This window comes from Myotis daubentonii, chromosome 5, assembly GCF_963259705.1.
Source record: "Myotis daubentonii chromosome 5, mMyoDau2.1, whole genome shotgun sequence".
In the NCBI taxonomy this organism is placed as follows: domain Eukaryota; kingdom Metazoa; phylum Chordata; class Mammalia; order Chiroptera; family Vespertilionidae; genus Myotis; species Myotis daubentonii.
Window position 1 is genome coordinate 42,700,994 of NC_081844.1, and position 23,137 is coordinate 42,724,130.

Below are 23,137 nucleotides of genomic sequence, written 5' to 3' on the forward strand. Positions count from 1 at the left end.
TATAAATGGAATTTCTGGGTCAAATGACTGTACATTTATAAGTTTGTATTCTCACCACATTCTGTTTTCTTATATTCCTCTTCACCACAGTACAGTAAAACAACTTTCTGAATTCAGCCATTCTGATAGCTAAAAAACACTATCTCTTGCACTTCTTTTATCATGGTAAAATATACATAACAACACTTCCCTCTTCTACTTTTATATTGTATTTTTCATGTGAGATGGCATACCTTTGCACATTGTAACATCAATTATATTCCTTTTTTTAAAATATATTTTATTGATTTTTCACAGAGAGGAAGGGAGGGAGATAGACAGTCAGAAACATCGATGAGAGAGAAACATCGATCAGCTGCCTCCTGCACATCTCCCACCGGGGATGTGCCCGCAACCCAGGTACATGCCCTTGACCGGAATCGAACCTGGGACCCTCCAGTCCGCAAGCCGACGCTCTATCCACTGAGCCAAACCGGTTTCGGCTATATTCCTTTTTGTTAACTTTATATTCTTTGTCCATTTTACTGTTGGTTTTTTTCCGATGGATATGTAGAAGATTTTTATTTATTAGACAAAAGAATCCTTGGTGATCTGATCTAAATTATATAAATATATTTTATTTTTGTCATTCGAATTTTTATTTATACTAGTTTTTGCTATGCAACATTTTTATGTATTCATATTAGTCCCTTTGGGCTTTTGGGGTTTGGGGTTTGTGTCATACTAAGCTATTATACTCTAAGATCATAAAAATCATCCTCTCATGTTCTATTTTATTACTATTATGTTTTTAGTGTTTACATTTAAGTATTTTATCATCTGGAATTTAAGTTGGTAGAAAGTGAGTAAAATGGATAATGGATTTAACTTTTTTTTCCACGCTGCTACCTAATTGTCTAAATACTATTTGTTTTAAAATTCATTTTTTCCCTGCCTATTTGAAATGTCTCCATGGTCATCCACCCAGTTAAAACTTTAATATGTATTTATGGAGTTTCTATGATTTGCCAGTTCATACTTATTATAGCTTTATAATGTGTTTTGACATCAAGTAGAACAAGCCTTCCTTCATTGGTCTTTTTTTCCCCCAGAACTTCTATGGCTATTTTTGCTTTTTTCATATTAACTTTAAAATCAGCTTATCTAATCTCTTACCCCCAAAGCTTTGTTTTCTATGAAGACAGCATTAAATTTAGAGATTTTAAGAATTTAAATCTTTCTGATATTGAATCTTCCTATTCCACCCATCTTCTTTCTTCCTCCCTCTCTTCTTTCTTTCTTCCTTTTTTTCATCTTTCTCTCTTTTTAAAAAATATATTTTATTGATTTTTTACACAGAGGAAGGGAGAGGGACAGAGAGCTAGAAACATCGATGAGAGAGAAACATCGATCAGCTGCCTCCTGCACACCTCTTACTGGGGATGTGCCCGCAACCAAGGTACATGCCCTTGACCAGAATCGAACCTGTGACCTTTCAGTTTGCAGGCCGACACTCTATCCACGAGCCAAACCGGTTAGGGCTCATCTTTCTCTCTTTCATGTTTGTTTTTTCCTTACTTTTCTTTTGATGATTTTTTTTTAATTGGTTCATTTTCCAGGTTACTGTCTGCTGTTGGTTCTTAATTTCAGATATGTTAGTTCTAGAATGTCCATTTAATTTTAAAAAATAAATTTCAGTTCTTTGTTGAAACTCTCCCATCTTTAAAACCTTTTAAAATAAGTTCTCCATCTTAAAAAAAAATCAGTTTGTTCATCTATCTCTCTTATTTTCTTGAACATATTGATCATGGTCATTAAAATCCCTACTGATAACTCCATATTTGAGTCATTTGCGAGTCTATTGTGTGTGTTTTTTCTTTTCGTTTGGTTGTTTGGCTCTCTGCTTTTTTTTTTTTTTTTTAACATGCCTCATAATTACTGACTGGATGCTAGAATTTGTGAATGAAATGTCTTAGAGTTTCTGGAACATTTATCCTCCAAAAATTGTTGTTTTATTCTGGCAAGCTGATGGGAGTCTCAGCTGATAACCTTGATCCTGTTGAGGTTTGGTTTTAGCTTTGTTAGGACTATTCTTATTCTTGCCCTGTGTGTGCACAATTTAGGAATAGGCTAACTGACAAGAGAGGAATTTATATGCAGATTTTTATTTATTTTTAAAAATATATTTTTATTGATTTCAGAAAGGAAGGGGGAGGGAGAGAGATAGAAACATCAGTGATAAGAGAGAACCATTCATGGGGCTGCCTCCTGCATGCCCCCTACTGGGAATCGAGCCCACAGTCTGGGCATGTGCCCTTGACCAGAATCGAACCCAGGACCCTTTAGTCCGGAGGCCACCGCTCTATCCCAGTGATGGCGAACCTTTTGAGCTCGGCGTGTCAGCATTTTAAAAAACCCTAACTTAATTCTGATGCCGTGTCACATAAACAAATTTTTTGATATTTGCAACCATAGTAAAACAAAGATTTATATTTTTGTTATTTATTTTATATATTTAAATGCCATTTAACAAAGAAAAATCAACCAAAAAAATGAGTTCGCGTGTCACCTCTGACACATGTGTCATAGGTTCGCCATCACTGCCTATCCACTGAGCCAAACCAGCTAGGGCTATGCAGATTTTTTCCCTCCTCTCCAGGATTTTGGCAGCCCTAAACCACTCTCTCCTCAGCCTATTAAGACTGCAGCTTTCTACTTAAGCTCCATTCTGCTTGCCACAATTTGGAAAATGACTTCAGGATGAAGTCTGTGGTAAATATGGAACTTACTAGTATATTCCTACCTTTCAATGATTATAGCCCCTCCACTTCTGTTGTTTTATATATTTTACTCAGCGTTTATGATTGTTTTGGGAGGTGGGATGGTCTGTTACGAGTTTCACCATCATGGTTGGAACAGTCTGTCTCACCATTTCCTAAGTAGACTTTCACTTAATCTCCCAGATTGTACAGGTATACCTTGGAGATTTGTGGATTTCACTCCAGACCCCTGCAATAAAGAGAGTCATAATTTTTTTTTGCTGATAGTGGGTCTTGCCTTCATTTTGTAAAAAAGGCAACATCTGTGAAGCACAGTAAAGTGAAGCACAATAAAATGAGGTGTGCTTGTACGTATATGGCATTTCCATTCTCAGCTATGTCAGGATCCCCAATCTGGAGAAATCTTAGTCTTCTGCTGAGCTGAGAGAGGGGTAATCTCTTGATTGGGAGAGGAGAACGAGGCACACTGTGTGTCTGACTGCTGCTGACACAGTCACCCAATCTTGTTTTAGTCCTAATATTATCCTCAATCTCAGAGGCACCTGGTGCTTCCAATTATTGAGCTCATCTGTAGTGGGAATTGAGTTATTTCCCACCGCTGGCTTGGGATACAGCTTTCTTTAGTCTTCCCTCCTCTGCCTTTCTTATCCCTTCAAAGTTGTGTTAGGTTTGAGGAAGAAGTAGAGGTAAATATGCATGTTCATTTGATATGTTAACTATAAGTTGCAGTTTATTTTTTGACTTTTTTAAGATTTAGGCTAAAATAGTTACTCTCGTGGCTTCTTTTCATTTTTCTGAAGGAAAGACTTTGGCTGTATCTTTCTGTTATTTCTACTCTTTGTGGCTAATACAATTCTAAACAGTGTTGCAGTTTCCTGTTTTCTGACCCACTTGGCTTTTTATTTTCTTCTCCTTGAGTCTTAGATTATTATAGTTGTAGGGCCCTTAAGATAGCATTATGTTGAACGGATCAGTGTGTTTAGATGAAGTATCCAAGGCTCAGAGAAGTCAGATGGTTTGCTTTCTTCATGTAGCTTTTATTTCCAAATCCTTTGCTTTATTTGTTGTATCACATAACTCTTTGGAAAGCTCAGGTATTAAAAACATCTTTGCTTTTATGCTTTGAATATCTTCAATATCAGGCATGTTTTATGGATATTGAATTGATATAATGGTAAGAGACCTTAAGAATACTATCAGATTGGTATTGTGATTTTTATTTGATGTTGGAAGCTGAAGCTTGGAAAGGGCTTGCTCCCTAGTGGGAGGGAGACAGCAATCAATGTTTCTTTCTCATTAATGTTTCTATCTCTCTCCTTCTCTCCCTTTCTCTCAAAAAAAAAATTTTTTTAAAGAAAAGGGAAAACATTTATTTGTAATCTGACTTTATTACAATACTGAAATTAGAACAGGATTTTTATGTTCCTTCAGTTACATGTTATGATGATTTTGGAAATATAAGTTTGTGGTACATTTTGTTATCTTTTCTTTTATCTGGTTTGAAAGTCTTCTAGGGTTGTAATTCAGCTGAGAAGTCTCGCAACTAGGAAATAAATAGCTTGGTTAAATATCCTGTAAGACAGTGAAAGTAATCTATCATGTTTTCCCTCCTACTTCCTCTAGTGTACTACACTAGTCTAATGTGGACTCTGCAGAAAAGGAGGCCTGTCAGTTGCTCTGAAACTTGTTGACCACAAGTCTTTGCTTGTTTATAAAGGTGTCTGTACTTGACATTATTCGATGGCAATTAGAGTCATCCTTCTTCTCTACTAGGGCAGATTCGATTCTACTTTACTGAGTTGTCAAAACCACAGTATTCACTCAGTTATGCAGTAGGCAGCAGAATGCAATATTAGAGACTCTTAGAGCTTGCATCTTGTTAGTGTGGTCCCTTGAAAGGAATTGGCAACTAAATTTTGAGGCAGGGCCAAACTTACTAATTTTATTTTATTTTTTCTTGGCACAAGTTACAAAATAATGATGGCTGTGAAATAATCTCATTATGTGGTTATTATTTAATACAATTTGACTTATGAAATTTAGTTTTCTAAGATGAGTTTATCTTGATTTTTTTTTCTAAATAGCATAGTAATGTAATATACTTTTGTGGCCTGGAGAAATCATTAAATTCTGGCTGGTGCCCAGATAACTATTATATTATGCTATTTGATCAAAGTTGGCTTGAAAGTGTTTGAAATGACTCTCCTACCTTAATTCACTGATAATGCTGTATTGCTATTATAATAGTTAATTTCCTGTTTCTCTTAAAGTTGCTAAAAGGCTTGTAATGTCTTCCAGAAATTTTGAAATGGAAAATGGTTATAATGTGTTCTAAGGTAGAAGAAAGCTCTTTCCTATAACATTTTATGGGGAATTGATTTTTACCACAGGCTGAGTTCTGGCCTTTAGTCTTATAGACCTAGAATATGAATTTTGTCATTTAAGGAAACTGAATAATTTCTTAGAGGCAAAATAAAATAAAACAAATTTTAGTATTGAGAAAATGAAGTGAGAACATGGATTTGTTCATTTACAATGAGAAATATGGTAAACTGTCACAGAAATTTTAATATAAAGTCTTCATGACAAGCTCATTTTCTCAGACATAGAAAGCCTGCTTGCAATGAATGGGAATAGAAAAGAGCAAGTTAGGTGAATTAAATATTTATTAGTTTTAGATTAACATAGTGAATTCTTGTATCTCCACAATAATGGTAATCTTGCTAATAAGCAGCACTAATGATTGCTTTTGCGACTTTGTCTCTCCACCTTTCCTTCCCTCTCCCCTCTCTCTCAATTTTTAAATTTTTTTTTAATTTTTAAAACTTTTGTTAATCCTCACACAAGGGTATTTTTTTCCATTGATTTTTAGAGAGAGTGGAAAGGAAGAGGGGGGCAGAGACAGAGAGAAAGGGAGAGAGAGAGATATTGATGTGAGAGACACATCAATCAGTTGCCTCCCACACATGTCCTAACTGGGACATGCCCATGACCAGGAATTGAACGCATGACCCTTCACTGTGCAAGTCAACCCTCTAACCACTAAGCAACATTTGCCAGGACTCTTTCACTTTTTTTAAAGATTTCACTACCTCGCATATTTGGCTTCTGTCTCCACCAGTCTCCTGAAATTACTATTACTAAAGCTTCTAATGATCTTAATCAAATATCTGGGTATGGTAAGAGTCTAATTATACCAAAGGCAGAAATATAAAGAAAAGATTGATACATTTGTTCATATTGTTAACAGAGGGGAGAGGGCCTCGTCTCTCCTAGTTGCTTGTGGATATGGATTTCTTGTGATATCCGGAGAAAAATAATTTTCTGAGACTTGCACAGGAGGATGCAATATGATAGAAAGCTTTCTGTGGAATTAAATTTCTGAATTTCCAAAATCCCATTTCCTTTTGTCCTGCCATAAAAGAAGTGTAGCTAGGGCTTCATTAGAGCTAAAATCAGAGCTAGTGTCCAGAGTTGCCTTTCCATGCCTGCACAGTCCAATCCAGCATCAGGCTAGCTTAATTTGTGTTTCCCCGCTGCATTCCATCAGTCCATTGCATGTAGAGTCTGCAGGGCCACATGGCTATGGGGGAAACATGGGTAGGAGCAAAACAAGAGAGCCCCATAAGTCTAGAGGAGCCAAGACTGGGGAGCAACAAAAGAGAGAATTCCTCTGTTGAGGGGATTATGTATTCCCAAATTTTCACAGGCTTACAGTGTCCACGCCCATTCTATTCCAAGGTTGACTGACTGGCAAGTACCTTCCCTCTGTCACCCAACTTTACTGGGCATGCATCTGTCTTCCCTTTGTTGGAACTCTTCCCCCAGTGTTTTGCAGGGAATAGCCCTGTGGTTCCCTGGGGATTGCAAGTTGTAGTTTCCTGGTGAAGCTGCCCAAATGACAAGCCTATAATGTCTGGCCTTCCCTTTCCTTCTTTCCTATCCTCTATAATAAAAGCCTGATATGCAAATTGGCCTTTCGGGCAGTTGTTTTGACAGAAAGTTAGACTGGGAAACCAGGAGTTCGACCACTCGCTGACCACCAGGGGGTGGCGTGGATCATGGCGGGCGTCCGTGACATGGCACTGGCAGCGGGCGGCAGTGGAGGTGCTGCCGGCCCCGATGGGTCCCGACGAGAACGGGACTGCGGTGGGATGGTGGAGCAGGTGAGTGGGTGGCACCAGGCCAAGGCGGGTGTGAGCAGGGGCCCGATCGCCCTGCTGATTGCCCCACAGGCACTGAGGGAGCCAAGCGAGGGGCCACGGCCCTGAACGATTGCCCCACAGGCGGGATGGTGGAGCAGGTGAGGGCGGCGCCAGGCCAAGGCGGGGTGCACTGGGTGTGTGTGTGTGTGTGTGTGTGTGTGTGTGTGTGTGTGTGAGGGGAGTGTCCCTCAGCCCAGCCTGCCCCCTCTCACATACTGGGAGCCCTCAGGCATTGACCCCCATCACCCTCCAATCGCAGGATCGGCCCCTTGCCCAGGCCTGACGCCTTTGACAGAGGTGTCAGGCCTGGGCAGGGGACCCTCATTTCCCCCCATCACTGGTTCTGCCCCCAGCCCAGGCCTGATGCCTCGGCCAGAGGCGTAGACCCTCATCACCCTCCGATCGCCTGATCAGCCCCTTGCCCAGGCCTGACGCCTCCGCCAGAGGTATCAGGCTTGGACAGGGGACCCCCATTTCCCCCCGATCACTGGCTCTGACCCCCGCCCAGGCCTGAGGCCTCTGGCCCAGGAATCATGCCTGGGCAGGGGACCCCCATCTCCCTCTGATCGCTTGCTCCACCCCCCGCCCAAGCCTGACGCCTCTGACCCAGGCTTCAGGCCTGGGCAAGGGGACCATCATATCCCCCCAATCCCTGGCTCCGCCCCCCACCCAGGCCTGATGCCTCGGCCAGAGGAGTTGACCCTCATCACCCTCCGATCACCAATCACCGGATCGGCCCCTTGACCAGGCCTGAGGCCTCTGGCTGAGGCGTCCGGCCCGGGCAGCGGGGACCCGCAGCTGCAGCGGCCCTGCAATCGTGGGCTCCGCTTTAGGCCCAGGCAAGGGACCCCTAGCTCCTGGGACTGCCAGCTTCGACCGGCTTATTTCGCTTAGCATAATGCTCTCCAGTTCCATCCATACTGTTGCAAATGTTAACAATTCCTTCTTTTTTACCGAAGTGTAGTATTCCATTGTGTAGATGTACCATAGTTTTTTAATCCACTCATCTGTTGATGGGCACTTAGGCTGTTTCCAAATCTTAGCTATGGTAAATTGTGCTGCTATGAACATAGGGGTGCATATATCCTTTCTGATTGGTGTTTCTAGTTTTTTGGGATATATTCCTAGAAGTGGGATCACTGGGTCAAATGGTAGTTCCATCTTTAGTTTTTTTAGGAAACTCCATACTGTTCTCCACAGTGGCTGCACCAGTCTGCATTCCCACCAGCAGTGCACAAGGGTTCCTTTTTCTCTGCATCCTCGCCAGCACTTGTCATTTGTTGATTTGTTGATGGTAGCCATTCTGACAGGTGTGAGATGGTACCTCATTGTTGTTTTGATTTGCATCTCTTGGATGATTAGTGACTTTGAGCATGTTTTCATATGTCTCTTGGCTTTCTGTATGTCCTCTTTCGAAAAGTATCTATTTGGATCCATAGCCCATTTTTTGATTGGGTTGCTTATCTTCCTTTTGTTAAGTTGAATGAGTTCCCTATAAATGTTGGAGATTAAACCCTTATGGGAGATAACATTGGCAAATATGTTCTCCCATGCAGTGGGCTTTCTTGCTGTTTTGTTAATGGTTTCTTTTGCTGTGCAGAAGCTTTTTATTTTGATGTAGTCCCATTTGTTTATTTTCTCTTTAGTTTCCATTGCCCTAGGACAGTGGTCGGCAAACTGTGGCTCGGGAGCCACATGCGGCTCTTTGGCCCCTTGAGTGTGGCTCTTCCACAAAATACCATGTGCGAGCGCACATGTACAGTGCGATTGAAACTTCGTGGCCCATGCACAGAAGTCAGTATTTTGTTGAAGAGCCACACTTAAGGGGCCAAAGAGCTGCATGTGGCTCGCGAGTTGCAATTTGCCGACCACTGCCCTAGGAGCTGTATTGGTGAAGATATTGCTTTGGCATATGTCTGAGATTTTGCTGCCTGTGGATTCCTCTAATATTTTTATGGTTTCCCGTCTTATGTTTAAGTCCTTTATCCATTTTGAGTTTATTTTTGTGTATGGTGTATTGTTCATATTTTGTTCTCTTTTTTCTTCTTCTTTTCCCTTTAACATTTCATGTAATACTGGTTTGGTGGTGGTGAACTCCTTTAGCTTTTTCTAGTCTGTGAAACTCTTTGACTGACCCTCAATTATAAATTGTAGTTTTGCTGGGTAGAGTAATCTTGATTGTGCGTCCTTGCTTTTCATCACTTTGAATATTTCTTGCCTCTTTATTCTGGCCTGCAGTTTCTGTTGAGAAATCAGTAGTTGTATGGGCATTTCCTTGTAGGTAATTAACTGCTTTTCTCTTTCTGCTTTTATGATTCTTTGTCTTTAATCTTTGGCATTTTCATTATGATGTTTCTTGTTGGGGCCTATTTGGGTTCCTCTCTGCACTTATTGGATTTGTAAGTCTATTTCTTTCACCAGATAAGGGAACTTTTCTGTCATTATTTTTTCAAATACGTTTTCAATTTCTTGCTCCTGCTCTTCTATATCTGGCACCCTCATGATGCGAATGGTGATATGCTTGAAGTTGTCCCAGAGACTCCTTACACTATCTTCATATTTTTAGATTCTTTTTTCTTTTTACTGTTCTGATTGGGTGTTTTTTGCTTCCTCATATTTTAAATTGATTTGATTCTCTGTGTCCTCTACTCTACTGTTAATTCCCTGTAAATTATTCTTCATTTCAGTTAGTGTATCCTTCATTTCTAACTGGTCCTTTTTTATGTTATTGTTGTTCTCACTAAGATCCCTGAAGCTCTCATTAAATTCCTTGAGCATCCTTATGACCATTGTTTTGAACTCTCTATCTGGTAATTTGCTTGCTTCCATTTAATTTAGTTCTTTTTCTGGAGATTGCTTCTGTTCTTTCATTTGTGACATGTTTCTTTGTCTCTGCATTTTGGCAGTTTCACTGTGTTTGTTTCTATGTGTTAGGTAGAGCTGCTATGTCTCCTGGTATTGGTAGAGTGGCCTTGTGTAGTTGGTATTCTGTAGGGCACAGTGGCTCAGCCTCCCAAGTCACCTGAGCTGGGCACTCTAAGTGCTCCCTTGTGTGGGCTGTGTGCACTGTCCTGTTGTAGTCGAGTATTGATTGTTGTTGGCATCACTGGGAGGGATTGACACCCAGGCCAATCGGCTGTTCCGACCAGCTGTGACTACAGTGGAAGAGCCGCTGTGCAGGAGATGCCCCCATGGAGCAGGACTTGCTTCAGTGGGGCTGTGGTGCTCATCGAGTCTGCCCCTTGAGTGTGTTGCTCGTGGATATGGTAGGGTTGTAATCTGGCATGGTCTGAAGCTGTCCACTGGCTCTGGGGCCTCTTGGGAGGTGCAAAGTCAGCTACTACCTGTGCCCTGCCTAAGGCCACCTGGCCTGAGCTTCAGAGCAATCTGAAGAGGGCTGCTACTTATGTTGGAGTTGGAGGTGTCCAGGAGAGGCCAAGCTGTGAACAAGGCAGGCTGCTGATAGTGCTGGACCTGGGATCACTTAGCAAGAGGTATGGGGCATGCTGAGTCCAGCTGCTGCTTGTTTGAGACATTTTAGGAAACCTGAAGCCTGAGCCAGGACAGGCCATTCACATGGAAAAGCCACTGCAAACAGCTTGGGTGAGGCTACAAATTGGGTGGGATAGGGCTTCAGGGAGTCAACAAGGTGAGGAAAACTGTGGGCCAGGTTGATGGAGACTCAAAAATGGTGACTGCCGATATGCACTGTGGTGGGGAGGTCTTAGCAATGGAACAATAACCTATACCAGCTCTTTGTCTGGGAGAAAGATGCCCCCCCCAATCTTGCTCTAATGCCAAACAATTACGTGCCTCCCCATATGTCCCTGAATCCTTTCTGTTGCCCCAGCGCTGGAACTCAGAGGGAGTAAGTCTGTGAGCCAGCTATTAAAAAGGAACTGCTTGGTATTCCAGCAGCCTTTGTGTCACTAAGGCACAATCCCTGCTGGTTTTTATAGCCCGAAGTTATGGGGACTTCTCTACCAGGCACTGGAACCCAGGGCTGAGAGATCGGGTGTGGGAGTGGGACCCCTTGTTCCTCACGGGAGGCCTCTGTGGCCAAGGTATCCCACCCTATTAAAAAAAAGCCACGCGTGAGTGTTGGAATAGCCCGTTTTGCGCCTCCATGCCACCGACTAGTCTCAATGTGACTTCTTTAATTCTCTAGTTGATAGTTGTTCTGTGGTTTAGTTGTAATTTTGATGTGGTTGTGGGAGGATGCGAGTACCATGTTTAACCTATGTCGTCACCTTGGCCCTCCCTCCTACTTTTAAAAAGACTGTTCCAGAAAAAAATGGACAAAGAACACGGATGAAGTGTTTCAAAGATCAGAAATACAAATGTTCAATAAACATGGGTGAATTTTTCAAATTCACTGTTAGGCAAAAGAAAAGGCACCATTTTTCCCTTCAAATGTAATGGATAACAAGAACTGAAAGTGAGGCAGTGCTCCCTATGTGCCAGCACTGTTCTTAGTACATGACTGAAATTAATCCTCCAACAAGTCTGTAAGTACAGACTGCTTTTATCCACAGTTTACAGATGAAAAAACTGAGGCACATGAAAATGAGTAACTTGCCCAAGGTCACATAAGTAATAAGTGATAAAGCTAGGATTTAAACCTAGGTTCTTTGATTCCAGGGTTTCAGTGCTCTTGACTACCCTTAATTGCCTCTCAAAGATTTTAATAACACCAGTGTTAAAGAAGTACCTAGGAGCAAGCACTTTTAATTTTTTAAAAAAATTGATTTCAGAGAGGAAGGGAGAGGGAGAGACAGAAACATCAGTGATGAGAGAGAATCATTGATCAGCTGCCTCCTACATGCCCCACACTGGGGATCGAGCCTCCTGGTTCATAGGCGATGCTCAACCACTGAGGCACACTGGTCGGGCCAAGCACTTTTATACACTGCTGGTTATAATATACATTATTAGTCATTTCTGTAAGACAATTAAGCAATATGTTTGAAAGTTTTAACATGTTCACATTCTTTGAACTAAGAATTTATCCTAAGGAATTTTTATAAGTAATAAGTACATAAAAATGTAAGTATGGAAATTTTATCTGAAGTTTTTTTTAGACTAGCAAACACTGTAAATAATTTAAATGTATAATAGGGGATTAATTAAATAACTTTGGCAAACAGTCTTATTGGAGATAATAAAGTAGTGCTAGTAATTAATTCATAAAAGAAAAAGTTTGTTTCTCTCTCCATATATGTTAAGTATATACAGTATTTGACTTTACAAAGCCTTTTTATAAAATTGAAATGGTGTGTCTCAGTGGTTGAGTGTTGACCTATGAACCAGGAAGTCTGGTTCGATTCCTAATAAGGGCACATGCCCAGGTTGTGGGCTCAATACCCAGTAGGGTGCATGCAGGAGGCAGCCCATCAGTGATTCTCTCTTATCATTGAAGTTTCTATTTCTCCCTCTCCCTTCTCTGAAATCAATAAAAATATATTTATAAAAAGATAATAAAAATAATAAAATTGAAATGTCACTGTTTTTCTCTTTTTAGCTATTACTAGGTTGCATGAATAAAATAAAGTTTATTTAACTTTCCGTAAATATTTAAAATATCCTTTTAAGTACACACATCACTAAGGAAGTATAATTTAAATTAAACAATTATTATGGAAGATGTGCTTATATCTGTTAACAGTTATTTTTGTTTCTGTCTAGCCTATCAGTTAAGATGCCTTAGAAAAATAACTATGGAGAAATATGCTAGACTACAGAAGATTGGAGAAGGTTCATTTGGAAAAGCCATTCTTGTTAAATCTACAGAAGATGGCAAACAATATGTTATCAAGGAAATTAACATCTCAAGAGTAAGTATATTTTTCATTTGGTTATTCATGTAATATCTGGTTACAAAAAGGTTCATTCTTAGAGATTAAAAAAAAAAAGCAATGTATAACCTAAAGTGGAAGACTGCCATAATCCCAGGGAGAGCCACTAATTTCAGAATAGTCTATATATCCTTTCATATTTTTTTATGATATGTGCTTGTGTTTATATGTCTACTGTTCTATAACTAAATCTAGTTTGAACATCTTAAAATGTTTTTACTTGTCAATTCAACTCAATCTTTTTAGCTTCTGGCAATATTTTGTTATTTGACCATGCTTCTTCGTTAGCATTATTTTTTTAACTACTTTCTTATTTATGGACTTTTAAATTGTATAGTAATGTTTAATATAGTATTTTCTCTTTTCCTCCCATTTAAGATGTCCAATAAAGAAAGGGAAGAATCAAGGAGAGAAGTTGCAGTGTTGGCAAACATGAAGCATCCAAATATTGTCCAGTATAGAGAATCATTTGAAGGTCAGATACAGTTTTCAAGAGAGTTCCAAAAACTCCTAAACCATATAATGACATTTGGATACTTTCCTTATAAGGAATCTTTTTGTGAATGTGTTCATAGGAAGGAAAGTATATCATTTTTGCTTCAATATGTATTCATATGAATATTAGCTTGATTCTAGGATAATGTACCACACTATCCGTTGTTGTTTAATACTGGCTCAATGTTACTATAATTTCTTAAAAAGAAGCAATGCTAGTAAGTGCAAGAATTTGGACAAAGCTAGAACAGTAGTGTACATCTTTTTGTTAAACTAAACTCCTTTGAATCTCTACCAGTACTGCTACTGAGAAAATGTTCTGATCTTTAGAAAGTATTCTATTCATTGGTATCTCTTGTAGACCTCATTCTTATGACACTGAAGTATGTTGAAAAAGTGTTCTCAAGTTCTTAAAATGTCATAGCTGTATTGCTGATTTGGAAATATGTTCCATTATATTTGTTAATGCAGGAACTAAAATAAGGATAAGCTTCTTTAAAGGCAGGTTAAAGTGGTTTATTGAAATCCTGTTGAAGTCATTCCCCTTATTATCATAAATCCCTATAAATTATAAAACAGGAATACAGGTTGAAAGTAGATGTTAGTTAAATGACTGTTTTGGGACACATTACATACTAGTTTTAGAGTCTGAATTAGAGCTAAAGTATCCTTGCTCCCAGATCAACATTGATATTGGAAAATAGATGTGAAAAGTTTGGATAACATTGTTTCATATAGCCAGGCCAGGTGGTTCAGTTGGTTGAGCATCATCCCATGCACCAAAAAGGTTGCAATTTCTTTTCCTGGTCAGGGCACATACCTGAATTGCAGGTTCATCCCCAGTTGGGGCATATACAAGAGGCAACCGATTAATGTTTCTCTCTCTTTCTCTCTCTGTGTGTGTGTGTGTGTCTCCTTTTCTCTCTCAAAAAAATCAATCAATAAAAAAATTGTTTCATATAATATGAGAGTGGAGAGAAAATATTTTTGGGTATTTAAATGTATAATTAGATTTAATATTAAATATTAGACACTTTATCTGTATCTCTAAAATTTATACATTTTAAAAATTTTGATCTTATTGAAAAAGTGGGAGTTTGTATTGTATCATTGTATATTTGAGTATATGTGTTATACATTTTTATTTTCTCTACTTCGTTACTTAAACATAAGGGTAGTGTCTTATATTTCTGTATCCCTAGCATCTGTGCAAAGTGCCTGGCACTGAGATGTGTGAATGATTGAAGGGATACAAAATAGATTAGTACTTCCCTCATGGAGAAAAGACTTTTTAGTTAACCTTATATTTTAAGTAGTATTTATCCCCCAAATAAACAATGTTTAAGCAGCAGAAAACATTACAGAATGTTTGTACTAAAGCTCCAGCATTTTATTTCAGGATTCCTTCTCCATCCCTTTCACAGTTCTTATTTAACCTCCTCTGTTTCCCTATCTCTGTTTCTGTCTCTTTCTCTCTTTCACACACACATACACATTTACCTTTTTTAAAAAAATATTTTGATGGTTTTATTTATTTATTTTTGATACATGCATATGGTACAAAATTCAGATGTTATATAACAGTAAAAAGTTTGCCTTCTATTCCTACCTTCCAGGTACCTATTTTCCTTTCCTGGAGTTAACCACTGTTCACCACTGTCTTGTGTTTTTTTTCCCAAAAGTGCTCTATGCATTAGTAAGCATACATAAAATGATAGCATACTGTACATAATTTTTGCTCTTTGTTTTTATGCTACATAAATGTTAATATCCTATACATATTTTTATAAATAGTGGATTATAGATTTCTTTTTGCATTGTGATTTCTCACATGTATATTTGGATAATCTTTTCTTATCAATCATAAAGTGTTATAACAGATCCTTAATTAGTTATATAGGTTCCCAATCCATGGCACATTAGAAGCAGTACTATATCAGAAGGGGATATCAGCACTACAAGTAATAACACCACCACAAGGTGCAAGAAATAAGTACTGCTGGAAATAAGGCCATAAGCACAGAGAGAAGTGAAAACTTAGAAACGTTCTTTGAGTTGCAATAGTTTCACTAGTAAGCAGTAGTTTAGTAAATGTTAGAAGCGCTATTGGCCTTTCTTATGTGGGAAGAATAAGCATAGTTTTATTCTTTTATAAGAATAAGGGTGGAGAGAAGGATTAAGAAGTGTCTACCCACAGAGTCATGAAAGTATTATCCTATCTAATAATAGACAAACATGGTAATTGACCGTACCTTTGCTATGCCTCCCATTGGCTAATCAGTCCAATATGCAAATTAACCCAACCAAGATGGCGGCCGGCAGCCACACAGCTGAAGTGAGCAGGAGGCTTGCTTGCTCCAGTGATGGAGGAAGCCAAGGTTCCCCGCCTGCCGCAGCCCGGCTCTGAGCTCCAAAAGCAACAAAGCTTCAATTATAGAAGCTAAACAAACCCCAGATACCTGCTTTTAGCAGGTCGTGGCCTCAGAGCTGGAGCGAGCAGGAGCCGGCTTTCAGCTCCAGTGACGGCAACGAAGTTTCAATTATAGAAGGTAAATAAATCCCAGAATAAAAAAAAAAAGAAAAAAAGGAGAGGCTGGGAGCTTAAGTCGCCAGCCAGCCTGAAAATGGCCCTCAGCCCCTCACCCAGACTGGCCAGGCACCCCAGTGGGGACCCCCACCCTGAAGGGTGTGTGATCAGCTGCAAACAGCCATCAGCCCTTCACCCAGGCTGGCCAGGTACCCAAGCGGGACCCCCACCCTGATCTGCGACACCCTTCAGGGCAAACCCATGTACCGGGCCTCTATCCTATACAGTAAAAGGGTAATATGCAAACTGACCCTAACAGCAGAAAGACTGGGAATGACTGGTCACTATGACACACACTGACCACCAGCTCAATGCAGGAGCTGCCCTCTGGTGGTCAGTGCGCTCCCACATGGGGGAGCTCTGCTCAGCCACAAGCCAGGCTGATGGCTGCCAGCACAGCAGTGGTGGTGGGAGCCTCTCCTGCCTCCTCAGCAGTGCTAAGGATGTCTGACTGCAGCTTAGGTCTGCTCCCCACTGGCAAATGGACATCCCCCGAGGGCTCCTGGGCTGCCAGAGGGATGTCTGATTGCCAGCTTAGGCCCAATCCCCCTGGGGAGCAGGCCTAAGCCAGCAGGTGGTCATCCCCCGAGGGGTCCCAGACTGCGAGAGGGCACAGGCTGGGCTGAGGGATCCCCTCCCCCCTGAGTGCAGAAATTTTTGTGCACCGGGCCTCTAGTTAATAATAAGTATTACAATATACATTTCAACTTAAGATGGGTTTATTGGGATGTAGCCCCATCATAAGTCAAGGAATTATTTGTATATCTGTCTACATATTGTCTGTATTCCAGAGATGTTTGGGTCAATGTGGATACTGCTATCCAATAAGATTGTGTGTTCTTGGTAGAAAGAATATTTTTTTTTTTTTTGAATTTTGAACTTTTTTTTTTTTTTTTTTTGCTTAAAGTATTACAAAGGGTATTACATATGTATCCATTTTATCCCCCCACCCTAGACAGTCCCCTAGCCTCCCCTATCACCCAGTGTCTTATGTCCATTGGTTATGCTCATATGCATGCATACAAGTCCTTTAGTTGATCTCTTACCCCCCTACCTCCTGCCCCCCAACCCTCCCCGGCCTTCCCGCTGCAGTTTGACAATCTGTTTGAGGCAGCTCTGCCTCTGTATCTATTATTGTTCAAAAGTTTATAATGGTCTCTATTGTCCATGAATGAGTGGGATCATGTGGTATTTTTCCTTTATTGACTGGCTTATTTCACTTAGCGTAATGCTCTCCAGTTCCATCCATGACGTTGCAAATGGTAAGAGTTCCTTCCTTTTTACAGCAGCATAGTATTCCATCGTGTAGATGTACCACAGTTTTCTAATCCATTCATCTACTGATGGGCACTTAGGCTGTTTCCAGATCTTAGCTATGGTGAATTGTGCTGCTATGAACATAGGGGTGCATATATCCTTGGTAGAAAGAATATTAATGATGGAGTTATTAACCCAAGTTATTGAATGTCTGTGTTATCAGTATATCTTGACTTTGCATTCTAATTCTTTTGAGTGTTATTCTGTTTCTGGTTTAACAGAACACAATTAATTAATTGCTGCTTTTCAGTAAACCTTTTGGTACCTTTCTTTATGCTTTTGATACACATGTTAAAAAATGGAATCTAATGTTTATATTTTGTAGAAAATGGCTCTCTCTACATAGTGATGGATTACTGTGAAGGAGGGGATCTTTTTAAACGAATAAATGCTCAGAAAGGCATTTTGTTTCAAGAGGATCAGGTGAGTTAGCATGTAGGAGATTGACCCTTCCTCCATAATGTTATTTAGAAGTAATTCAAAGTTATTTATATATGTATTTATTATTTCTTTATTTATAGCTACAAATGCTAATTGTAATTACTAGGGCAGTTCAGTAACATATTCTAATATATTAGTCACATTCCTGTACTAATAGCTCCCATCTTAGTTCAGTTCTCTATCTCATTTCCTGCCTGTAATATTGTTCCATGTATAATATACTGTGTATGTATGTGTGTGTGTGTGTGTATATACACATATATATACACATGTGTATATATGTGTGTGTGTGTGTGTCTGTATATACACATATATATATGTAATACCTATGTTTATGTATATAACTTAATTATTCATTATAACTGGTTAATTTTATACCCTGTCAATCTGGCTTACTGTTGCCAGACAGTGTCTTCCTAAAATATGGCTTTTCTAGGTAACTGCAGCCCTAGAAGCCTGGTATTGGCAACTGCATGAAATCTAACCTCTGTTTTGATTTCAAGGATCTCTAAAATATGACCCTATCCTACCTAAGCAATCTTATTTTTTTTCTCTTATTCCTCAATGTTCACCTTCCCCCCCCATCTATTTAGTTATTTATTTTACATTTATGAAAGCTTTAATTCACATCACTTGTACAATACTATGCTGTTGGCATGTGCCTCGATAAATAGGCTTCAAAAAGAAATTATTGCAGTGTAAAAATAGTTTCCCTGAATTCACGTGCTTTTTACTATTCCCGGGTCTCAAAATGACTTTTAACGTTATTCTTTCAGACTTTTAGAGCTGTGTACCCCATATTGTGATAGGATATGTTTCTCTGCCCTGCTCCCCAGAGTGATGTTGTAGCGAAGGGAAGTTAACACAGCTTGGCACCATTCTAGTCTGAAAGAGGCCCAATTTGAGAAATTCACTTTTGTTGCCAGAAAAAAAGGAACATGAGAAATTAAAGTGTCAAAAAAGGCTGGGGGGTTTACGCCCGAGAAGAAAGCCCACAAATTAAATAAATAGACAAATAAGTAGATAGATAGATAGGTAGATAGATAGAAACATAGATAGATAGATGATAGATAGGTAGATAGATAGATAGATAGATAGATAGATAGGTAAATAGGTAGATAGATACAAAGGTCAAATCTGTTCATCCAACAAATACTGAAGTGCCTTCCACACCAAGCTAGGCACCAGAGATAGAGCATGGAGCAAAGTGAGTGCTACCATGGAGCTATCCCGTGGACATTATAATCTCCAAAGCACATCTGTTTCCTTGATATTCTCCCAATTGTGCCCATTTTCCAGATAGGCCTGCTCTGACACCTTTTGGTCTTCACATAGCTCCAGACCAATTTTCCATACAGTGGAAGAGAAAGAGGCCCAACAAAAACATACAATCCACTGTTACAAATCAAAACCTATCTTCTAGGAATATGTCAGTGTCCATTTCCTAGTTGTATATACAGTAACTGCATTTCCTCAGCTGACAACCTCCCAACCCACATGATGAAAGGACCTCACCCATGAGGAATGGTGGATTCTTTTCATATACTTAACATATTTATTGAGCATGCACTGGGACACATGTTTATACAACTCATTCTTCCTCCTATGTGCTTATTCTGATTATTTTTTTATTTTGATAATACCTTACCTCCAACTCTTATTAATATTCTATATGTTTTTTTAAAGCCCAACTTAAGTCTTATTTTCCATGACCTTTTCTTTCTCTAAATTGTGTTTCTCATTATCACCCATTCTTAATTTTAATTGTATGCTTTTACATAGGGGAGTGGAGGAAGTTCTATGCTAGGAGTGTTTTGTTTTGTTTTTTTGTCTTTTTTAATTCTTACAACCCCTCATGAATTAATGTAGTTATTTTCTATTTAGTAGCTAAGAAATCTGAGAGGTTTAAGTAGCTTTCCCAAAATCACATAGTGTTTCAACATACTTCTGTCTAACACCAAACAATGATAGCCATTTTGCAACTCCAAATTTTATAGAACTTTCTTTTTACAAACTTAAAAGTAAATTGCAAAATTATTTAAGAGTTCAGAAATGGAAAGTCCTGTTTTCCACTGCTCCGTCCCTGAGATTTAGCTTGGTGTATTCCAGGCTTTGTTTTTCATACTTGCACATACACATGTAAAAATTGAGACACACATTCAGAAATAGAATATTATGCATACCATGCTCTATCCTGCCATTATCACTGCAACATTATCTTGTTAGTCTATATAGATCAAATATATTAATTTTAATAGCTGCATCATGTTGCATTTTAACAAAGCCTGTGCTTCTTGTTTATTTTTACTCTTTTATCTTCATAACTCCATTTCCGTTCCCCTTCTCTCCACAGGCAGCTATTCTGGTGTTTTGAATAAATATTTTATGTGTTTTTGCAAAAACTGCTATCATTGTTTTGTATACATGTATTTTAAATGCATACCTATTATAGAGTTCATTCAGTTTTACTTTTTACCCTAATTGCTATGTTTCTGACTCATCTGTTTTGCTATGAGTGCAAATGTTGCTTCTTACTGCTATATGGTGCTCCATTGTACTTATCCAAGTCTACACTTATTTTTTCTAAATCATGCACCCTTCTTAATGTACTCTGAATAACTTCACCTCAGAATTATTTCCACAACTGGGTTGTAATTTACTCTAGAGCAGAGATCGCAGTTCTTATTTATATCATATCAGGGTACTTAGGAAAGCTGTGTCTGTGGTAGACACCAAATTGGCACAACTAAGCTGTTGATTGATAATACTGTACATGTGGGGACTTTTAGGTTCTTAGTAGCAACTTTAAAATATGGTAAGGTGAGATCTTGACTTATATTTTAAATAAGTATTACTAAGTAAGGTAATGTCATAATTCTCAAGCTTTACTTATCTCCTCTTCCACAATTAAACCTAGTATACAGAACATAGAACTTGGGAGTAAGAAGATTTGGTTTTGAGTCCTTGTTCTACTTGTCAGCTAGTAATTGTTATGTTAACCAAGCCTTCTCATGCAGCTCTTATAACAACACTGAGCTAATTTATATATAGTGAGAGATAACCTCAAATTTTTATTTTTTCCTAAATTTAGGATCTAAACTTGGGAAGGCAAAAATCTAAAGAGTTGTCAGAGATTTGGTCACTTGATTGAGATAGGGCAAAGTAACAGCATATTTCAGAAAATAAAGGCAGATGGAGAGGATTCTGGGAAGATGGCAGACTAGGAAACACCAGGAATCTACCCCCCCCCCCCCCCCTAATGCAGTTACAGTGGCAGAACCTGTTTGATGTAACTATTTTGGATCTCTGGAGTCTATTGAAGGTTTGCAACTTCCGGGGTAACTTCAGCTCTTAGCTTTGTTGTAGCAGCTGTTCATTCTCCATCTCTCAGTCCCAAGGCAACTAGCCATGCAGCATTTCAGGAGCAGCTTGCATGCTGGGCAAAAAGGTCCCTGACTTCTGAATACTAGGGATCTGTGCTCTGTTCATTGATAGCTACTTCTGATCTTCAAGGATAGACAAAGAGGTAGAGGTAGGCAGCTATTATTGTTTTGTCCCCTCACCCTCACCTCATCCCCATTATAACAAGTCCCATCCCTTCTGGTTGAAGTAACTCTAAGGGATTTAAAGGGCCATACCCTTTTATTTCTTGCTTCATCTCTTTCTTTTCCTTTTTGGGGAACCAGATATTACAAACTAGGACTTTCAAAAACAACCACATATACAAGGGGAATTAGAAAGTCACCATGCATATGTAGAGGCGGATGCAGACTTAGGAAAGACATGAGAAGATTTTAAGTTTATACCTCAGGCTGATCTTCAGCTCAGAGATAGCAAATGACAATTTAAAAACAAACAAAAATTCAAAACAACAGCACTGGGGAAGGAGGAGAATTTTCTTTCCAGAGTTACCCCATTATTAGATTCAAATGACTAGTTTCCAACAACATTTTAAAGAACATTTGAGAGAACATTTGAAGAATTAATGGCTGAAAACGTACAAAAGACTAACAAGGTAAACAGACAGGACAGTATGGTTTATTCAAAGAAAAGAAAATAAAGAAAAACTGTCCCTGAAAAAGACCTGATGGTAATCTACTAGACAAAAACTTTAAAACAACTGTCTTAAAGATGCTCAGAGAACTAAAGGAAGACATGGAGAAAGTCAGGAAAGCAGTGTATAAAAGAAAATGGTTATATTAATAAAAGGAAAATTTAAAAAGAAACAAAAAATTCTAGAGCTGAAAAATACAATAACTGAAATAAAAAATTTATTAGAGGGATTCAAAGCTGGATTTGAGCAGGTGGAAAGAATTGGTGAATTAAAGCTATGACAGTGGAAATTATTTAATCTGAGGAACAGAAAGAAAAAAGATGGAAGAAAAGTGCACAGACCATAAGGAACCTGTAGAATGTCAACTAGTAGACCAACATATGCATTATGGGAGTTCTGGAAAGAGGAGAGAGAAAGAAAGGGTCAGAGAGAACATTTGGAGAATTAATGGCTAAAAACTTCCAAAATTTGTTGGAATACACTGTACATGAGTATAAACATCTAGGAAGCTCAGCAAAAACTTTCAAGTTGATTGAAGTCAAACAGACTTACACCAAGACATTACAATTAAACTGTTAAAAAGCAAAGACAAAGAAAGAAGTGGCTCATTATATGTAACAGAGCTCTGGTAAGATTGTTAGCAGATTTCTTCTTAGAAACTTTGGAGACCAGAAGACTTGGGCTGATGTACTCAAGTTCTAAAAGAAAAACTGTCAACCAAGAATTCTATATCTGGCAAAACGGTCTTTTGAAATGAGGGGGAAATTAAGACGTCCCCAGATAAACAAAAGCTGTGGTTATTCATTATTGCTGGATTTGAATAGAAAGAAATGCTAAAGGGAGTCTTGCAGATTGAAATGATAAAACACTAGACAGTGACTTGGAATCATATGAAGAAATTGATCTCAGTAAAGGTAAATACATAGGCAATTATAAAAGCTAATATTATTGTAATACTTTTTTTCTACATAATTTAAGAGACTAATGCATTTTTTAAAAAGCAATTATGCATCCCAAAGCCAGTATTACAACTGGTTTGTACTCCACATTTTGTTTTCTACATAATTTGAGAATCTAATGCTTTAAAAAAATCAGTTTCTGAACACAGAAAGATAAAATTGTATAAAGGTATAATTTTGTGATTTTCTGGGAGAACCAAGATGGCGGCATAGGTTAACGCTGGAGTTTGCTGCTTTGAACAACTACTTCAAAAGTGAAACCAAAAAACGGAAGGGACATCACCCAGAACCACAGGAACGCTGGCTGAGTGGAAGTCCTACAACTAGGAGGAAAGAGAAACGCATACGGACACTCAGAGGAGGCGCAGTGCTGAAGTCAAATTCTGAGGTGCGGAGTGCGCGGAGCGGGCTGGCGGCGGAGGGCGCGGTTCGGGAGGGAGTCGCAGACTCTGAGCTCCAGATCCG

The 23,137-nt window shown here is 39.0% G+C and overlaps 1 protein-coding gene across 5 annotated transcripts in view; it reads left to right on the forward strand.

Moving 5' to 3' along the window:
• NEK1 (NIMA related kinase 1) overlaps window positions 1–23,137 on the forward strand; it is a 147,637-nt gene that overhangs the window by 2,606 nt on the left and 121,894 nt on the right. For 4 of the 5 annotated variants that reach the window (XM_059697656.1, XM_059697660.1, XM_059697658.1 and 1 more), the window contains exons 2-4: window positions 12,650–12,798; window positions 13,198–13,294; window positions 17,544–17,641. In XM_059697656.1, coding sequence (XP_059553639.1) covers window positions 12,682–12,798; window positions 13,198–13,294; window positions 17,544–17,641 — 312 coding nt within the window. In that variant the 5' untranslated portion in view covers window positions 12,650–12,681. Of the gene's footprint in view, window positions 1–2,638; window positions 2,752–12,649; window positions 12,799–13,197; window positions 13,295–17,543; window positions 17,642–23,137 lie in introns of all 5 variants that reach the window. The other variant, XM_059697657.1, reaches the window with a different exon arrangement.